Source organism: Podarcis raffonei, chromosome 8, assembly GCF_027172205.1.
Source record: "Podarcis raffonei isolate rPodRaf1 chromosome 8, rPodRaf1.pri, whole genome shotgun sequence".
NCBI lineage: Eukaryota > Metazoa > Chordata > Lepidosauria > Squamata > Lacertidae > Podarcis > Podarcis raffonei.
The window spans coordinates 29,132,358-29,151,109 of NC_070609.1; the positions used below are offsets into that span (position 1 = coordinate 29,132,358).

Genomic DNA, 18,752 nt, shown 5'->3' on the forward strand with positions numbered 1-18,752 from the left:
CTCGGCGCCGTCCAGGCAGCCAGGACCCCTTCCCTCCGCGCTGACCATGCCTGTCACAGGAAAGGACGGACAAGACGGGAGGCCCCAGCTCGGTCTCCGCCGTTCTCCACCCGCGCAGTAAGAGCGGCACTTACCAGACTGGGTGCATGGCGGACGCGGAGAGAGAGTCCTCTTCAGTTTCCCACTGAGGGTGGCGAAGGGTCCGCAGGCCCCGCGACTGGGAATGGAGGGGAGGTGGAGGGGGGCAGCGGAGGAGGTCGTCGTAGGCTTGACAGGCTCAGGTAAGGGGAGGGGGCGTCACCCTGTCAGCATCCCCCCTCAGGGTGGAGGTCTGGGCGGCAGGCCTCGCGTTCACCATGGTAACCACGTAGGCCTCAGGCTCCCTCACCAGCAGCCGCCCCCCGTCAAAAAAAAAAACACACAACACACCTCAGTGTCGGAGGCTAGTCAGCACGCGCCTACAGACGCTTACACGTCAGCGCGACATTCCTAGAGCAGCAGCAGCGGCGGCGGCACTTCACTCGACTCTGCTTAGCCCCGCCCCCATCTCTCTCTCTCTCTCTCTCTCTCTCTCTCTCTCATCCGGAAATACAAAAAGGTACGCCTTGCAGGCCAGGCCGGCCAGCCAATCAGGACTGGGTTAGCCGGAAACGGAAAAGACCGCGCGCCGTTGCTACGATTGCGAGGTTTTCGCGAGGGACAATGTGTTTCACCCCCCCAACCAGCACGGTTTGTTTTTTTTTAAGAGAGGGGGTTTGTGGAGGAGGTGGGAAATGCCCATATCTGACATGGAGGCGGTGGCTTCTTAGGGCACGTCTTATGAACTCGAAGCGCTATTGGCGAAAGGGGTAGTAAGGGGGAGGTTGATTGGTTAAGGAGCGCGTGCGTGGGCTGGTGAGGCTAGTAAGTGCGGGGGCTGAGAGGAGGTGAGACAGAGGTAAGAAGGGAAGGGGATGTAATATAGTGTTTTTCTTGCGCCAGTGACGGATCCCGCTTGGAGGGAAAGGGTGAGTGTCGGTGTTTGCGGAGATGAGGGGGGTGGTCTCCAACGAGAGCAAAAACGAAGTGCGTCACGTATGCGGGGGCTGAGGGTTTGGGTGGGTGTCTGTGGGTGCGCTATTAAGGAGGGCGCAAATGCACCTCTGGCAGAGCCTGCGCGTTCTAGCATGCGCCACGCGCGCAGGGTCTTCCTAGTTTAGTGGCATTTCGCATCTCCCGTTTGGTGTCCTGGAGAAGACTTCCGGTCAGGTAGAGCTGCGATCCTAGCAGGATTTGCTTGGCGGTAAGTCCCACTGAATTCTATGAGGCTGTCGCTAAGGTAAGCGGGGTTACTAATGCAGCATCGATCTGTTTTATGCTGCTGGTGCTGCTTCTGCGGCGGCTGCTCTCAGTATTTTTTTAGATGCGTTTGCAGAAAATGTTTTATGCTTGCAAACATTTTTTTGTTTTAATATGTTGTGAGCAACCTTGGAAGGGTAAGCGGTGAAATATTTTTGGACCTGCACTGGGTAGACCCAGGTGCAAATCCCCACTCAGCGATTGGCGTAATGAAAGCTTTTTAGCCATCTCCTCTGAGACTAGGCTATTTCATGTTAATTCCTGAGGGCTTTTTGTCCAGAAAGTTCAGCTGAAGCGGAATGCTTGTAGGGGCTATCTTATCTCGCCGATTTTTCACCGGTTGCGTTGGTTACCCGTTTCCAGACGGTTAGCCATGTTAGTCTGTTGCAGTAAAAATAGCAGAGTCTTGTGACACCTTGTGGCAAAGACTAACACTTATGGCGTAAGTGTTTGTGGACTGCAGTCTACTTTATTAGATGCAAGACTACTTTATTAGATGCATATCTGAAATTCAGGTATATATCCACATGGTTTAAGGAAAGAATTGTGCACAGTGTGATCAGAGAGAAATGAAATGCAGAAAGTACAGATATGCTGATAATTACATAATTGGCAATGGTAATTCACAAAACAATTGCAGATAATGCAGACAGATGGTTACTTATACGGTTCAAGCTTCAACTTGCAGATAGTTGTATGTATGTACACCTTCCTAGAAGTATGCCCTGTTGATTTCTCCGGGGCATAAATCCAGATAAGGATTGCATTTGACAGACCACATACTCCCATATGAACCTGCTCAGGTGCTAAGAGCAGTCCTGCATTCTGGTCCACCACTATGGTCAGACAGGCCAGTAGCCTGATGTCTGTATCAGGGAGAATGCCTTTTCAGTGGTGGCACCGTATTTTTGAATTTGCCTCTCCCCCCCCATCTATTGTGGCTTTTAAGTAGTCCCCTTATTTTTCCAAGGTTTTTATAGATCTTATTGCTGCCTGTGTTTGACAAGTTGTTTTTGTTTAACATTTTTTATTTTTAGGCTTTCTGAGGGCTTGTTCTGCAAGAGCGAATAGAAATATGTTAATTGAGATTGTTGTGAGGATGAAATGGGAGGGTGGGAAAAACCATGTCACCCTGGAGAGAAGAAGGGATATAAATGTAATGAATCTCCACAGATGTTAGAATAGTAGGAGTGCAGTGTTATTAGGACAGGGGTCCCTGCCTCAGAATCCTTGCTATATTGGTCTAATCATAGATCACAGTAATGGATCGTTGTAGGCCATTTTCCTGCCTCCCCACCCATCCCAGTCTGCAATTTGAGTATAATAACAGTGGACAATGTTACAGATTTGTCATTGGTTTTCCTTCTTCCACCCCCCACTTCCAGCCCTGAATGAGTCTTTTGGCTTACAGGATATGTATACACACCCCATCTGTGAGATGGGAAAAATAATATTGGAAATTTTATCATTCCTAGCCCACTGCAGTTAATGTCTGCAGGGCAGCTAATGAAAAATTCATTTATTTTTCACACAAGAAGACGCATGCATGCATTTCTGTCTTTTAGGGAGCAGGACTGGGGGCAGACATAATGTGATCGCCAAGTCTTGTGCTACATTGTTACTGATGAGCAGATGTCACTATTACCACTTAAACAATCTGCTGGTTTGTTAAAGTGTCACAAGACTTTTTGTTCTCTTTTCTCCACTGAGGTACAGCCAAGTCTTCAAAAATAACCAGGAAATCTGGATTGCAAGCAAAAAACTGCCCCCACGTGAAATTTGTTTTAAATTTGGGTGGGGTTTTGGTGGTGTGTAGTTTTGAAACATTTGTGGTCTAAATACCTAATCTTTGTCTATTTTATGTAACTTTGTGGTTTATATAGTGCCTTATTGCCACATATATGAGTTTTATTAAACAAAAATAAATAAACCACTTGATGGGGGGAACGAATCAAGTAAACTCAAAGGAGTTTACAAAAATTGACTTGTTTGCCATATAATCTACTGCAGAATCTTTGTGTGTCTCTCTCTCTCTCTCTCTCTCTGTGTGTGTGTGTGTGTGTTTGTGTGTGTCAGGGTAGAGATGTGGTGCCTTTGGCCCTGCAGATGTTGCTGGAGTAAAATTTCCATCATTCTTTATGACTGACCAGGGCTGATGAGAGTCGGCCAAATTAAACTTTTATTGCTTATCACCAAAGGCCTTTGCAGAAATGCAGACAGGCTGAAGAGTGTACAGTAAATCATGTTTGCCAATGCAGGTACTAAAAATATTTAATGAGAGCCAGAATCAATTATTTAAAAAGCAAGCAAAACAAACAGTAAAAACAAGGGATGAAAATGCAGTAAAATAATAAAATTATCATCAAATTATGGCATTACCATGACAATTTATAGCTATCTCTGAAAGCACTATTTGCACTCACTGCTGCAAAGATCCAAACATAAAAAAGACACAATATAAATCTTTGAATGCTGACGATATAGCTCTTTACCCCTGGCCTTTGACATTCTAGTTGGCAGAGTCCTACTCAGAGTAGACCCATTGAAATTAACGAATGTAAGTTATCCTTGTCCATAGTGATGTGAGATGAGAATATTCTCCAAAAGCTGTAAATTCTGTGTCGTCTACACAGCTGCTTTAAATGTGCATACCTCATTAATTGAGAATATTCTTGAGAATATTCTCCAAAAGATTATTCTCTAGAATAAATTATTATTATTATTATTGTCCAAAAACTACAATAACAAAATGTGTCGTATTCAGTCTTTTACTACTCAGAACAGACCTATTGAAGTTAATAGAAATGGCTAATTTAAGTTAATTAATTTCACTGGATCTACTTTGAGCAGGACTTAGTTGACCACATCCCTATATTTCTAGGGCCTGCTCTGGTTATGATAGTAAATTGTTCTAAACTCTTTTAATGTTGCACTTTACATTAGTGGAACCCTGCCTTGGACTTTCTAGTGAAAAGCAAGTAATTAATGATGATAATATCTGGCAATAAACAAAGTATGTTTTCTAGGATGGTTTTGTTTGTGTGTAATCCCAATAAAATAGTATCTAGAATCCTTAAAACAGGATTCCAGGCATAAAGAACAGAATTAAAAGTAGTGATTGCATGAAAGTATCAACATTGAGCCAGAAAAGATTTGCCTGAGTTTAGCAGATGTAAGACTTAACCAAACTGGCAACTCTACCATGGTCATTTTTTTACTCTACCATGGTAATTCTTTACCTTAGAGCATTAATTTTATCAGATGAGATTGACATCTCTGTTGAGGTGACCAAAGTGTATGTAGAAACATATTAAGATCTGAGTATCTTCTGATATCTGGAAATCCAGTCCTTGCAATTCAGTATCAATTTAGACAGATTTTATTTTTAGTAAACAAATTTATAGACTGTGACATAAAGCGTAAAAACAGAACAAAACACAGAAGCATAAACTTAAAAACAACAGAAACCTTTTACCAGGTATAAAATTTATCTTTCATAAATGACTGGGTTCCACCTTGGGGAAAGCCTTCCTAAACAAAAATGTCTTCAGAAGGCACCTACACAGCCCCATGCTAGGCATCTGTAAGACTTCATCTGTGTGATTTCAGCTGGTCATCGGTTCCAGAAAGCTGAAGCTGCCGACACTAAAAGCCTGTTAAATCTATCTGAAGAATTGTCTATAATTAGAACAATAAATTATAGCATTATGGTTACTGGATGAGATTGAAGAAAGTTGTATTTCTGAATGAATTAGGAGTAGTAGGGCAGAGCCAACAATTTCTTCCAAGAAACTGTTCTGTAAAGATTCCAGCTTCAACATTTGGGAAACATCCCAGCCCCGTACTTTATTTATTATTCCATTGTGTATGCTGCTTCTGCACACATTTGCCCAAAGCAGCTCCCAATGTGACAGCAAAAAACACAGAACAATGCATCATTACTATAACAGTCTAAATGCTAACTCATTTCAAAAGAGAATATGCCAATCCGAATAAATAGATCACTTTTGATGATATGGATATTCTAACATTCTAAACTAATTATGAAATAAATGATCAAACACATGTATCAGTTAACATCAGTGAGCTGAACTATGTCAACCAGAATCAGCTTGGATAAACATTTCCAATGCAATCAGTTATTAGCAATGATACAACCAGCACCCCTTCCATGGCAGTACTAACAAATAAAGAGCATAACATTTTTTTATAAAGGTTAAAAATTAAAGTGCACACATTTCCTAGCAACACAGAAATTGCCTCTCATTAATCCTTGCAGGGAGCCACTCTTCAGTCGACAATAGATACTTCAGCCCTATACAAAATCAGCCCTATAAAAAAATCTGAGTCATTACCTTGTTTTGAAACCACTTTAAAGCAGGGTCTATTAGAACACCCCTTTCTATACAACAACAGTTTAATATGGTGTCCAAAGTTGTAGAAGCTGAAGCATCTCTCTACAAATTTCCCAAGAAAATGTATCATTAAACTGAATTCTGAATTTCTAGGCATTTAAATTCACCTCTTAGGTCAATCAGTTACTCATCTGTTTACAGTTAAAGTTTCTGGTGTCTCTTTCCAAATACCACAGCCTTGCTTTTTGAGTACTTTAGGGTTTTTAAACTGCCTTCTTAAACCTACACGCGCATGAGAGAGAGGATGAATATTTCAGAGCAATTGCCATTTAAAAAAATCTCTGAGAGAATCTACCCTGGCACTTGGCAAGAGTAGATAACTATGGAAAGCTGACTGTCCAAACCCAAAGATGGATGTCCTCCCTGTTTGCCTTTACTGGCACTTGAAGATGGTGAGCGTTGGAGTCCCAGCAACATGTGGCAGACCATAGGTTCCTCATCGCTATTTTGGGCATGGTCTAAAACTGACATTGCCTACCTTTTTGAGCCCACCGACACGTTTGCAATTTTGAATGGATACCACCTCTTCCAGTTGCATTCTTTCTCCCCTCTCCTGGAGGTCCCTACATAAAAGAGAGTGTGCACACAGGTTATTTGTTTTTACATAGGGTGTGGGTAAAGTCAAATCAAGCAAAACTGCAACGTATCTTGAATTTGCATTGCTTTGCTCAGAGTCCCCCCCAACCACCATCAAGTTAAAGTTTGCATTGGCACAGTAGAAACCACAGATTTGGTGCTTGCAAGCACCACAAAACAGGTGCCTGCTCTATATCCCCACCCCACCTGACTCCTGCAGCACTCCTCCTTCTTCCCTTGACTCTGCCCCCCCCCCCATTTTCATCACTCTGCTTTCTGTTCACCTGCCCAGGTGCTGTTCTGAACCTTAAGAATCATATAGAGGTGAAAGAGCATCACTTTGTCTCGATTCTTCATTCAACTCTACCTTTCTAAGAGGAAAAGAAGGTAATTGCCCATACTCTCTCTCGGGACAAAGGTTGCAGTGCGAGAGGGTGGGGTCTTGGATTTTTTGTGAAAGCGATGGCCTCAAGGGTTCCATTGCACACACCACTGTCATGCTGGCAACCTCAGATCTAAAGTGACTTCATTTGGAGTGCTAAATAGGCCTATTAGTTATCATTGCCTGCTAAGAATGTGCACGGTACCACAGCTGCCTATTTCTGCAAAAGCATCAAGGCAGGATGCTTTTTCAGGAAGCTTGCCCGTCACTTTTACTGATCTTACTGCGGTATCCCAGTAAGCATCAAGCTTCATAGCTCAGTCTTTCTTAACTACTACATTGTGCTACCGTTAGCTGCCTTAAAACTTGGGAATCCTGAAAGCTCAGTAAGTTTTGGGTTCTTCCCTGTTGTTAGCCAATTAATTCTAGGCATGAGCATTGTGTCTTTGCCAGTAACAGCAGCCACTGCTGTAGGGGAACTTGGTCTATCCAGTGTCACTGTAATAGGTGATCTTTTGTCTATCCTGTTGTATGAAAACAATGGTGGTCTTTACGTACAGAGCTGACATCATGGCTTCAAATTCTGGAATTGTCCCTGATGATGGTGAGAGCAGCAAGAATCCTACACTGGAGAGATGCCTCAATGTGCTTAGAGATGCAAGCAACGATAGCGAACAGTTTGCTGCTCTGCTTCTGGTAAGAATATGGCCTTGCACTGGCAGGAATAGACTGCTTTGGAAGCAAATTTGGGAATGAAGATAAGCTTTTTGAATCCAGCTATTCATGGTAGCTGGCTGACTGGGTGGGTGATCAGTAGTTTTCTACCTGTAAAATGGGAGTCATAATTACTAATAATTGCTTAAGATAAGGACTTGGGTTAGATAATAGCATCCACTCTTGTCCTGACTAAAGATGGAAACAGATCCTTGTAACAAGGAAAGAGCAAAGCCTTCCATGTCTGTGGCACGCAAGAGGAACTTAGGGAGGGAGAGGCCTAGTAAGCAATTATAGCTGAGGAAGGGAAATGGCTAGCTCAGTCAAGCCATGTCACAAAACTGCATGCTTCTGATGCCTCCTGATTTTATCCTTCAGGTGACCAAAGCAGCAAAAGCTGGAGAAATCAATTCCAAAACCCGCCGGAGGATCTTTGACGCGGTTGGTTTCACATTCCCAAACAGGCTTCTGACGTCTAAGGATGCCCCTGAGGGCTGTACACAGCACACATTCCAAGCCCTGGGCCTCACCCTGTTGGCCTGCTTCTGCACCGATCCAGATTTAGCTCGGCATCCCCAGGTCCTTAACAAAATCCCGGTTTTCAATGATGTGATTTCAACTTGCAAGCCAGGAGATGCTTCTTGCAATGCCATGATTGATGATGCTTATCAGTGCCTCAGGGCTATCATGGCCACTCCAAAGGGTCCCAGAGAGTTGGTGAACAGGGGCACTGTCCCAGCACTGTGCAGGGCTTATGTGAAGCATGGCTATGGCTTTGATCAGGCCTTTAAGCTGCTTGTGGGGCTTCTGATCGCAGCCGAATCAAAGTGCTGGCAGAGAGCCACTGTTGACCTCATGGGGGTGCTGAACGTACTTAGTCTAGAATTCCAGAAGGCTGAAGACATGACCAAATTCCAGCTGTGTGAAGTGCTGCCCCGCTTCATCCCTCCCCTTCTCTCGCCCAACGCCGAATGCCTCCTGCCCCTCTACCGAGGCCTGGCTAGCATCCTGACCAGCAAGCTGAGCACTTCCCAGCGGGACCCTGCCTTGAAGCTGGCAGCCTGCCTGTCACAAGCCTGTGGCTCAGAGTGGATCCAAGGAGGGGGTGCTGGCAGCAAGTTCTTTGCCCTGCTGTCCAACCTGGCATGTGTCGAAGTCCGCCTGACTCTGGAGGAGCTGGATCTGGCAGAGGTGGACAAGAAGCAGGAGCTGATGGCTGCTTGCTACGTTCTGATGGAGACTGCAATTGTGGAGTGCACAAAAGAGAAAGGTTCTTTGCTGCTGGAGACGCAGAAAGTGCAGCTGGTGGGGATCCTGGAGGAAGCCTTCGGGGCTGTCATACACTACTTGAGACAGGTATAGTAAGACTCCCAAAATCTTCCACTTATAAGGCTGCCTCCCTCGAGTTCAGGAAGCAGTTAATAGTCTTACCTTTATGAGGGTCCGAGGCTGTCAACTGTGCCAGGTTGGTAGGAGTCATCTGGTGTCCAAGTGAGGCAATTCTTGTGGGTAGAAAGCCCAAACTAGTATTGAGGGAAATGAACCATAGTACAGGACAAGGAGCAGAGGAGGAGGAAAGGGGGAGATAGAAATGGCGTCCCTGGACTAAATGAAAATGTGGAAGTTCTGAATAACACAACAGGGCAAAGAGCTCTGAAACAAGGGCTGCCTAAACTTTTGTTTATGTGGGGAAGGCATAACTGGGAACCAATCAAAGCCTTTGAAATCCATCAAGGATGGTGGAAAAGGCGGAAAGAATCTACTGCTTCCCCAGATTGCTGTTTTGGCCAAGTAGCTGAAGTGCTTGTGGTCCTGCAGGCTCTGCGGCTTATCAGCTTGGATTTAACAGATGGTACATGCTCACTTTCCTTTGTCTGGCTCACAATGTCACTCATCCCAGCCTCACTGATTTACAACATGTTTGTGACTGCTTTCTCTGTCCCACAGGTAGGGCGAAAGAAGCTGGACGACCCTTTCATCTTTGCCTCTGTTCGAATCCTTGGGGCCTGGCTGGCCGAAGAGACATCTTCCCTCAAGCAAGAGATCTGTGACCTTCTGCCTTTCCTCATCTACTATGCCAAGATGCGGTTTGAGGAGGAGAAGAGAGTCAGAAGTAGTTTGCAGCAGGAGGCAGAGCAGGCTGGGCAAAGCAGCATCCAGCCTCCTGTTTGGCAAGGAGATGCTATAAGGTAAATTACAGCGTTGGGTGTTGAAATATCATGTTTTGCTGCTTTATGCCTTCTAGATTCCAGTTTGGGAATCGGAACCACTGATACACTGATAAAATTCTGTGCTACTGCATTTTTGGAAACGTTCTTCACAGAATAGAATTGTAGACTTGGAAGGGACCCTAAGAGTCATCTGGTCCAACCGTCTGCAATGCAAGAATCTCAACTAAAGCATAATATGAAGCTTTTCTTTTGTCATCTTAGTTATCAGTGTGGAAATGACTTGGACTAGATTCCATCTTGGGGTGGCAGCTTACTCTCCTCCGGAGATAAGAAGTGTAGAGTTTTTACAGGGGTCTTATATTGCCACCAGGGCTCTTTTTTACATGAAACTCTGGGGAGAGTGCTGATGACTCCCATTGCCACCTATTTTAGCTAGGCAACCAAGAGCAACAGCAGTGGCTGTGATCAGTTGGATACAGACGGGCAAACTGAGGCTGAATTCCAGGCAAGACAGAAGTTACGCTGATTGGAAGCCCAAGTATTTGATAGCAGTAGATTTATTGTTGTTGCAGTTAGCGTGTATAAAACCTAGCAGTTAACAGGATTCCTTCAGTAGTGCTGCCCCCTTCCCCTCTACCCTGGACCAGGATGCTGTTGAGGGTAAGCTGCTTACTTGCCAAGCCTTCTTGTCTATCTAAGGCAGCTTCTGGCCACCCATCAGCAATGGCATGATGAACACTAGAAAGGCTTATGCAACAGCTCTTACTGATGGTTTCTAATCCCGAGACCATGTGGGAGCAGCATTTGTTCGTGGGCGCCTGAGTATAGCACAAAGGTTCCCAAGTGAGTCATCTGTGTTCCCTGGAGAACTCTTTGCAACCTTCCTGATGTGGAATGGCATTACAAGCTTGGGTCTGGAAAAATCAACCCATCAATATTGACTCCTGTGATTCAGTTTCCTTTGAGTTCACTCTCTCTGCTTGCTTGCTTGCTTGCTTGCTTGCTTGCTTGCTTGCTTTTCTTTTTTTTCTTCCTCTTTTCACCAGTCTCTCAGCTCTGAGGTTGGTTTTGTTGGATATGTAGGATCAGGAGCCATGTAGGAACAGCTTCCAGAATGCAAATCCACCTTGATTTTAGATATGCAAAGTTCCATCAAGTTCCTTTGCTCCCATCTTTTAAGCAACAAAGGCTGGTTCATTAGGGCAAATGGGGCACTGCCCCACCAACTTCAGCCTGCCCCATAGCCAGCCCTGCCTGCCTGCCTTCTTAATTAACAGCACTGGTTGTTGGCTTCCTCCTTCTTAGCCTCAGTGCTGTCACACCATATATACTTCAGCAGGGGGCAAACCTGGAATTAGTTGGCTCTGGCCTCGCTTGCTGTTGATTATCCTCCCTTCTATCCTGTCAGTCCCAATGATCACCAACTTCACTCTAGTGGGACCAGTAATAAAAGCTGTGGGAAGGCCAGACCACCAATAAGCTTCTTGAGTTGAAACCAGCCCTTCAGCTGCGGTCAGCTGTGTCACTTGAGAACCAAAGGTAGGATGTTGTCCTGGCTCTGTTAAGGATTGGGCACGGAGTCCCTACCAATTAGCATCAAAGGAGGGGAGAGAAGACCCAACCATGTGCAGCCTTGTCATGTTCCCAGACAGTTAAAACAGGTCTTGCTGGAGTATGTGTGATTCCCAACAGTCACTGCATACCCAGTCCCCTCCTCCAAAATTGGCTTCCATCCTTGGTGACCTACAACCTTTAACCAGGTTCCTGAGCTCCCTTGTATGGCTGTACTCTTCTAAGAATGTTTGAATTGTTTGGAGCTGGTCCGCTCTCCTGCATTTTACAATAAGGCTATAATGTGTAGTGTAATACTGCCTAGCTGCTGCAGTGTCACGAGCTACAGTACACCTACCTGCCATCTGCTTAGGTGGCGAGGCAGGGGTATGGAGCGGTGCCTCTGGTAGTTGTCCCAGTTCTATGCAACTACCTCTCCCTTCATTCTGTTAGAACTTACATAATTTCCTCCTTTAAAAAAAAAAAGAATGTTCAGGACTTTGACTAGTGTAAGAAAAGAGCCAGGGGTATCTAAGGCTAACTTTATAAACCTGTCCTCCTGCTGTCTGTTACTATGTGTTAATCATTGTGGGCTGCCCGGAAAAGAAAAGAAAGACTTAGGAAAGATTGGGTACAAATGCTTTCAAAAAATAAACTTTATGGGATAAACAAGACAAAATGCCCAGACCCCATTATAATAAGTGGTCTGAACATTTCAGATCTTACTTTGATATTTAATTTCCCACCCCTAGTCATGTTTTGCAAATATAATGGGAGAGGCCCCGTTATTGGTCAGATTGGCAGAAGGTGCAGCAGGGTCTCATTACTTTGTGCAAAAATTGTTGGGCCTTTTTTTGAATATTTCCAGCAGTAGCCAGTGCTAGGATATGGTGTTGGGCTGGCTGTTGAGCTGACCTAGGGTGGCAGCTCTTCAGTAGCAAATGTTTTGTAACTGGCTTGGGTTTTTTACTATAGAAAATCCATATTCCAGGTTGAAATGCATTTTAATTTCACCATGGTCGTAACAACTTCCTTGTTAAGCTTTACTGTCAGAAGCTTGAGGCCCTGGACTATCTAGTTAGTGGTTTTTGTAAGCTGCTCGAGGGACTTTTTTGTCTTAAGAGCTTGGGTATATAAATGCTTTAAATAAGTGGGGGAAAAACCCTCTGCCTTTAACTTAGTTCCAACACTTCCATGTCCCCTTTCAGATTCCTCTTACCTGGCTTAAGCCACTTGACTGCAGAGGATCGACCCCGTGGAATCCTCATTTCAGAGGGGGCGCCAGTACTCCTGTGCCAATATTTCTTGTACCGGTGGGAGATATTTGTTTCAAATACAGATACCCTGACTACATCAACTACTGTGGAAACCAGCCTTCAGACGTGTTGTGAAATTTTCCTTAATTTGGTTGTGACTGCTCCAGATTTAATCAGGTAATGGTAATGGGTAGAGGAGGAATGCAAGTGAGTTAGCAACACCTTAACATGTTACAGAGGCAAACCTCTGTTTCCAAATGCAAATATTCACATATTTTTTTTAAAAGATATTATTTTAATATGTATAATTTTTTTTGTAATACAATACAAAATGAAGAGCATGAAATATAATACTTTAAATATTCATCAAATTCTTGCTCAATGAATTTCTTTAGTAAGAGATGTACACCTAAAAATGTAACAAATGAATTCACACGTGACTGAAGAAATCATGGTTTAATTCTTCACCCAGGGTTTAAATCCCCACTCAAGTTATGAAGCTCAAAGGGTCCTCGCCAACCCCTCAAGCTGATGTGGGAACAAAAATAGAGAAGTTTATGCACATAACCTTGAGTACTGTGGGTGAAGGGTGGACTGCAGGTATGATTAACTCAGAAAGCATCTCGTGTTTTGCTTTCTCTCTCTCTCTCTCTCTCTCTCATCTGCAGCCGAGAAGATTGCTTTGCAACCTTGATGGACACATTGCTGAAGTCCCTTCCTTCTCTGCTGCCACAGAGAGAACATCTCGGCCTGACAGCCAATGTGGCAACACTGGGACTCATGATGTCCAAGAGGCTGTTTGCTTACCCAGGCAAGAAATAGCGCTGTCAGCTTCCACTGCCAAAACTGAGTAGGAAGTCAACAAAATGTAACCATGCCCTAGTTTTTCTTCAGCAGCAAATCTGTTGCTAGGTTGTACCTCTTCAGAGTGCAGGTGTGTGCCCACATGACCTGAATGCTGTCCTTACAAAACAAAAGGCCAAAACCCTTTCATGTAGGAAACCAGCACATCATAAGAGAAGGGTTCTAGCCAAACCTCCTCCCTGATGCACTAGTTTTTCACTGTGTGGGGATTATTTTGGGTTTTTTGTTTTTGCATAGAACAGCATGTGAGCACCCCCGCAGTAGCCTGAAGTGGTACAGCCCAGGCACAGGTTTATTAGCTCAGTGAACGCTAGGCCTGTGTGGGCAGACAAGTGGTTCATTACCATCCATCTCCATGGCAACTCCGTATAGTATCGTTTTCTTTCTTGAGTTGCCCAACATGAGACTCTCTCTTTCCTCCTCCACTACCCTCCCGAGTTGGGAATTGACAAACAGTGCGCTCTAATTATATGGGGAGTCAAATGAGAAGGAAAAGAGCTGGGATGAGAGGGTGCAAGCAAGAGAAGCCTCACAGAGGCAGTTCCCTCAGAATAAGCTGCTGATCACTCAGCACAGCAAGTGGCCCAGAGCCCACACAGCCGTCCCAGTTGGGCTAATTAAAATGTACTTATTTTAAGTATTAAGCTTGTGTCTTTCCCTCCTCCGAAAAACAAGGCGTAATGCACATGGAGGTGCTAGCCCATTCTGTCCTTGCAGCAGCACTGTGAGGTAAATTAAGCTGGGAAAGAGCAGCTTGTCCCAGGGGCGATGCCGCCCGGCGGGTACTGGGTGGGGGCGGGATGTGCGGAGGGCTATCTCTGCGCTTGCTCATTCCACCCCCGGCCTGACTGCTGGGCAGAGGCTGAGGTGTGCAGAGGGTGCGCAGCAGTGTCAGGGGGTGATGGCCCCCTCAATATTGGGGGAGCTGAAGCCCCCTCCTCCTATACCCGGCGCCACTGGCTAGTCCTGAGGTCAGCCAGTGAGAGTCATGACTGAGTCTGGCCCCAGGCCTCCCAGGCAAAAGACTGGGACTGCATCTTACAATGGTGAACCCTTTTATGACACTGAATGTACTCCTGCGATCAGTTCTGATTAGTGTCACCTGAAAATGGAGGGGGTGGCGTACCACTTCTTGGCCTATTCAGGAAACAGTTTTGAAAACTGACCAAGGAAGGGGTCATGGGGGGGGGCTCAGGTCTCTTCTTTGTACTGGCTTGGCTCAAGTTAAAATATTCCTAGAGGGGTTTCAGCCTGAGGAAGTAGTAGGAAGGCAATGTCATAAGAACCAAAGAAGAGACTGATGGATCAGGCCAGAAGTCCAGCATCCAAGCCACACATAGGCCGATCAGGCACCTGTGGGAAGCCAGCAAGCAGAATTTGAGCACAAGATCCCTCTCCCTTCCTGCGGCTTCCATCAGCTGGTATTCAGAAGCATTTCTGCCTCCAGCTGTGAAGGCAGAGTATAGCCATCCTGGCTGATATCCATTGATAGCACTCTCCTCCATGAATTTGCCTAATCCTCTTTTGAAGCCATGCAAGTCTATGACCATCACTGCTTCCTGTACCTTCCCAGACCTTGGAAGGAAGCACATGTTGTTGGTGAATGCCCACATCACCTCTCTCTCTCTCTCTTTTTTCTCCCTTTCTCTTCCTCTCTTTTTCACTCAGGTCTGCAGGGGACTCCAGAATCTGAGGGCTTCTTTGATGCTGCCATCCGCTTCCTGGCAGAAGCCCACGTGGCCCAGACTGATCTCGATGGGGAGAAGGTGACCATGAGCGTCTCTCCAACCTATAAGGCGGCCTGGCCAGCCATCCGTGAGTTGTGGTTTCTGGGCATGCAGGCTTTCGCTAGCTGCGTGCCCCTCTTCCTGTGGCTGCCGCAGGATGTCCTGCGCTCCGGCTGGCTTCAGGAGCTGCTGGCCTTGCTGGGCCGCGTGGCGCCATCATCCGTAGACCTGGAAGTTGTCCGTGCTTTCCAAGGCATCCTGGTGGAGCTGGCCCGAGCTAGCCAGCCGTGTTTGGAGATGATCCAACAGCACCGGGGTTTGGAAATGGCCAGCCTGTATGGCATGGCTGCCTTGGAACAATGTCTCTCTGAGCAGTGAGCAGTGCTCAGAACACGTTGTGCTCGGGTGGGGGGAACTGTTTTCCCTGAAGCAGTTTTTTATCATCCTGTTTCATGCAGATGGATGATCTTCTTAATCAGTAGGGCATGGGATGTGTCGGGCACCTCTTCCCAGATGGCTGCACAAAGTTTTAAAACAAAATATGATGTCTCATAAAGCATGTGTCCTAGCTCTCTGTGATATCGTAGAGTAACATGAAACAATTGCACAAATGTATGCCAGTGCACGTTAGTGCTGTTCAGTTGACTCTAATGCACTGTGGAAAAAGCTAGTTTTCCTCTAGAGGGGAGAGTAAACAAATGCTAAAGGAACTTTGGTGGCATTCTAGCGTGGAAGGGAAGGAATGTTTTTAACTATGTATAATGATTGTTTCCAAGGTGTCCTTTTGCTACCTTAATCAGGCTTCAGGGTAGACTTAAGTAATGCACTTATGAAGGGCATACTGGATAGACTTCTGGCCATCTAATTATTGATTACCTCAGGACTGTGCCATTGTTGGAGCTCTTTTCTTGAGGATACTATTTATTTACCTATTTATTTATTTATTTGAATATTCAATTTTTAAGGATACAAATTCTTCCTAGGCAGCTTACATGTAACATTGAAGTATATTGATAAAATCACAGTGAAACAGTATTGAATAACATACAAGCCATTGGGATCCTTCCCACATGGTAGCTGATGTCTTTATTTAATAAATTTGTACCTGCCTTTCTGGACAAAACAAAACAAAACACCAAGGTGGCTTACAATTTTTTTAAAAAAGCAGGGACAGTTTAAATGTGATTAAAACAATTGGGGAGGGAGGAAGTTCACTCTGTGGACTGGAGTGATGACACCCCCAGTTGGAGCAGGACCAAGGTCTCCTTTGCTTGCCTGCCTGCTCCCACATGGCTGCTGGCATTAGATGGCCCTGTGGGGGGAGATGGGGCAGGCAATGAGGGGGAGGGTGCAAGCTATTTTGCTGTTAAAAAGAATTGACTCCCTTTTGAATCAACTGCATTTCAAGGAAGAGGGATTTCCGGGGCCAAATATATAGTATTGGGATCTGTACTCTCCGGAGTGTTAAATGTTTGCTTGTTTTTCGCTTCTCTGTATTACTCCGCATGTAGGCTCTTGCATGCAGCCAGTAAATATTATGTTCATGAGTTGGAGGCTGGATTAGCCCCTGAAGCTGTGGCCTTGGCTTAATATCTTGGTGTTTACAGTTCAGTAAATAAAAGTGCTTTGTCTTGTAATAAATGCCTGGTGTGGGTCTTGTTCACCAAATGGATGTCTGCTGGAAGCAAGCATCGCCTTTCCTCTCATTCCCTCCTGTAATCCCTGTGAAGCAGAAGGGAGAGGGACGGAGAGCCCTACTGTGTCATATCAAAGGTTCCTCTAGTTCAGTCTCCAGTAGTGGCCAACGAGATGTCCTATGAAGAGTTCACAAGCAGGGCATGGAGGTCTCAACCCTTTGCAGTTCATCCATAGCAGCAAATATTCCAAGTCCCAGTGATTCTGGACATGGCTAGTAGCCGTTGATGGGCCTCTCCCAAAGCAATACATATTAGCTACTGATCTTTAGTCCGCCTTGAAATTTGCTTTGATAAGGAATTTTCTGTGGTGTGTCTCTGGGTTGGGTGGCTGGAGAGCCCCCAGCGTGGGCTTGGACTACAACTCCCATCATCCCTAACCCCTTGGCCATGCTTGCTGATGGGAGTTAAAGTCCAGCCAGTCCATGAATGGCCACATGCCCTGATCCAGATCCATCTGATCTGTCGGGTAGCAGCTCCCTACTTCGAACCTACAAAGTGAGGGCAGAGTGGTTGGAACTCACTCAGCACTTGATGGAGTAAAGTATGGCTATCTGACCATTGTCTTCATGCCAGTTGGGCAGCTTTATGAGGCCGGTGCCGGTTGGTTCTTCAAGCAAAATTCAACTTTATGGGAAGAAAAGTCCTTTTAAAAAGCAGGTACAGTCTTCTCAGTGTTCTGGTCACAGACTATTTCTTTCTCGTTTATGCTCTGGTGGTATGAAGTGGGACAAAAGGGCCATTGACACTCTTGGGCTCACCGAGATGACGTCCAGGTTCTCAGTGGCAGATGAAGGCAGCCATTTCCCATCCAAGCCTATAAAACCTTTTAAATAGCACTGCTCTTGCTCCTAATCACAGACCTGTGTGTACTTGTGAGTGCAGGAAGCACCGTGCTGCCTCTTTTCTGCCCCCCGCCCCCCGATTGAGGGAAGTGCAAGCAAGGTCCTTTATTTCTCAGTTAATATATTCCGTCTCAGTACCAGGAAGCACCTATGGGGATGCAGTGTGTTCAGAGCCCTGAGTAGGCATTGTGATGTGGGAGTTGTGGTTCAGCTGACGGGTTCATGGGATGTTAGGGGAGGGGTAGTACCTCTGGTGGGAGACACGTCATGCTCCAGGGGTAGTTTGGCCACCTTTGGTCCTCACCGTGCTCTCGGCTCTCACCTGTGGCTCCTAACAGGTGTCGAATGTGACAGCATCCACAGCCTGGGAACGCATTTGACTGGTCGGCTAAAGCAGGTAAGGGTAGCCAATGGGTCTCAAACCCATAGTGAGTTAGGGACTTCCCCTGCAAACAAAGACAGACACCAGCAGATAGAGTGGACAAGACCAATAGTGAGTCAAGTGAGTCAACGGTCAAGCAGGCGGTTTCTTCATGTGCTGTAGAGGGAACTAAGGGGCAGATTAGACTCAGCCTGGGAAGATAGTTCCTAAACCTCTGCTGCCTTGTGGGAGATCTCCAGGAGAAGAAAAGGCTAAGGAGTAAACCCTACACAAATCCAGAGTCGGTTCCCTAAGATGGTTGGGTGGCACCTTGTTCGCCACCTCCCAGCAGTTGCTTCAGCCAAGCTGGTGCCAAGTGTATTGCTCTGCTTTCGTTCCTGTGGTTCTCAAATTGTGGGTCCCCAGATGTTGGACTACAACTCTCATCATCCCTGAGCTCTGGTTTTTTTAGGGGTGATGGGAGTTGTAGTCTAACAACATCTGGGGACCCACAGGTTGAGAAAGGCTGCTTTAGACCACATCAGTGAGGCTGAGGGGTGGTGGCCTTGTTATCTGGGCAGCCCAGGACCTCCATACACACTTCCCAGGCTTGGTCACTTCAGTGCTGCTAGGACAGCGGTTTGACTACCCCTGGAAGCGCACTCTATTGTCTCTTGAGACAGATGGATTCCAACAAATGGTTCAGCTGACTTCTCTGCCTTTAAGCTCTTCCTCAAGCTGGTGGATGCAGCATCACAGTGCCAGGTGCTGCACTGGTACAACCTGGCAAAGAGCATCCTTGTTCCATTATCTTTGCCTGGAGAAGGGCCATAGCTCAGGGATTAAGCACCTGCTTTG

General features: G+C 45.8%; 1 protein-coding gene across 4 annotated transcripts; it reads left to right on the forward strand.

Moving 5' to 3' along the window:
• Nucleotides 1-614: 614 nt before the first annotated feature.
• Nucleotides 615-16,635, forward strand: NCDN (neurochondrin). Of its 4 annotated transcripts, none has more exons than XM_053398835.1 (8): nt 615-729; nt 6,622-6,716; nt 7,272-7,407; nt 7,804-8,781; nt 9,373-9,614; nt 12,356-12,580; nt 13,072-13,214; nt 14,936-16,635. In XM_053398835.1, exons 3-8 carry the CDS (start codon nt 7,282-7,284, stop codon nt 15,370-15,372), a joined length of 2,151 nt encoding a protein of 716 aa, XP_053254810.1. In that variant the 5' UTR covers nt 615-729; nt 6,622-6,716; nt 7,272-7,281; the 3' UTR covers nt 15,373-16,635. The 4 variants fall into 4 exon arrangements, with proteins under 4 accessions (XP_053254810.1, XP_053254811.1, XP_053254812.1 ...); XM_053398836.1 differs by lacking the exon at nt 615-729 and adding an exon at nt 736-1,007; XM_053398837.1 differs by lacking the exon at nt 615-729 and adding an exon at nt 1,249-1,282.
• The last annotated feature ends 2,117 nt before the right edge of the window (nt 16,636-18,752 follow it).

What these genes read in the sequence shown, in the direction of transcription:
- NCDN (XM_053398835.1), top strand. Translation starts at nt 7,282, where the DNA reads ATGGCTTCAAATTCTGGAATTGTCCCTGATGATGGTGAGAGCAGCAAG. An exon ending in AGTTTGCTGCTCTGCTTCTG is followed by an intron (nt 7,408 to 7,803) that starts GTAAGAATATGG and finishes TTTATCCTTCAG; the next exon opens with GTGACCAAAGCAGCAAAAGC. An exon ending in ACTGCTCCAGATTTAATCAG is followed by an intron (nt 12,581 to 13,071) that starts GTAATGGTAATG and finishes TCTCATCTGCAG; the next exon opens with CCGAGAAGATTGCTTTGCAA.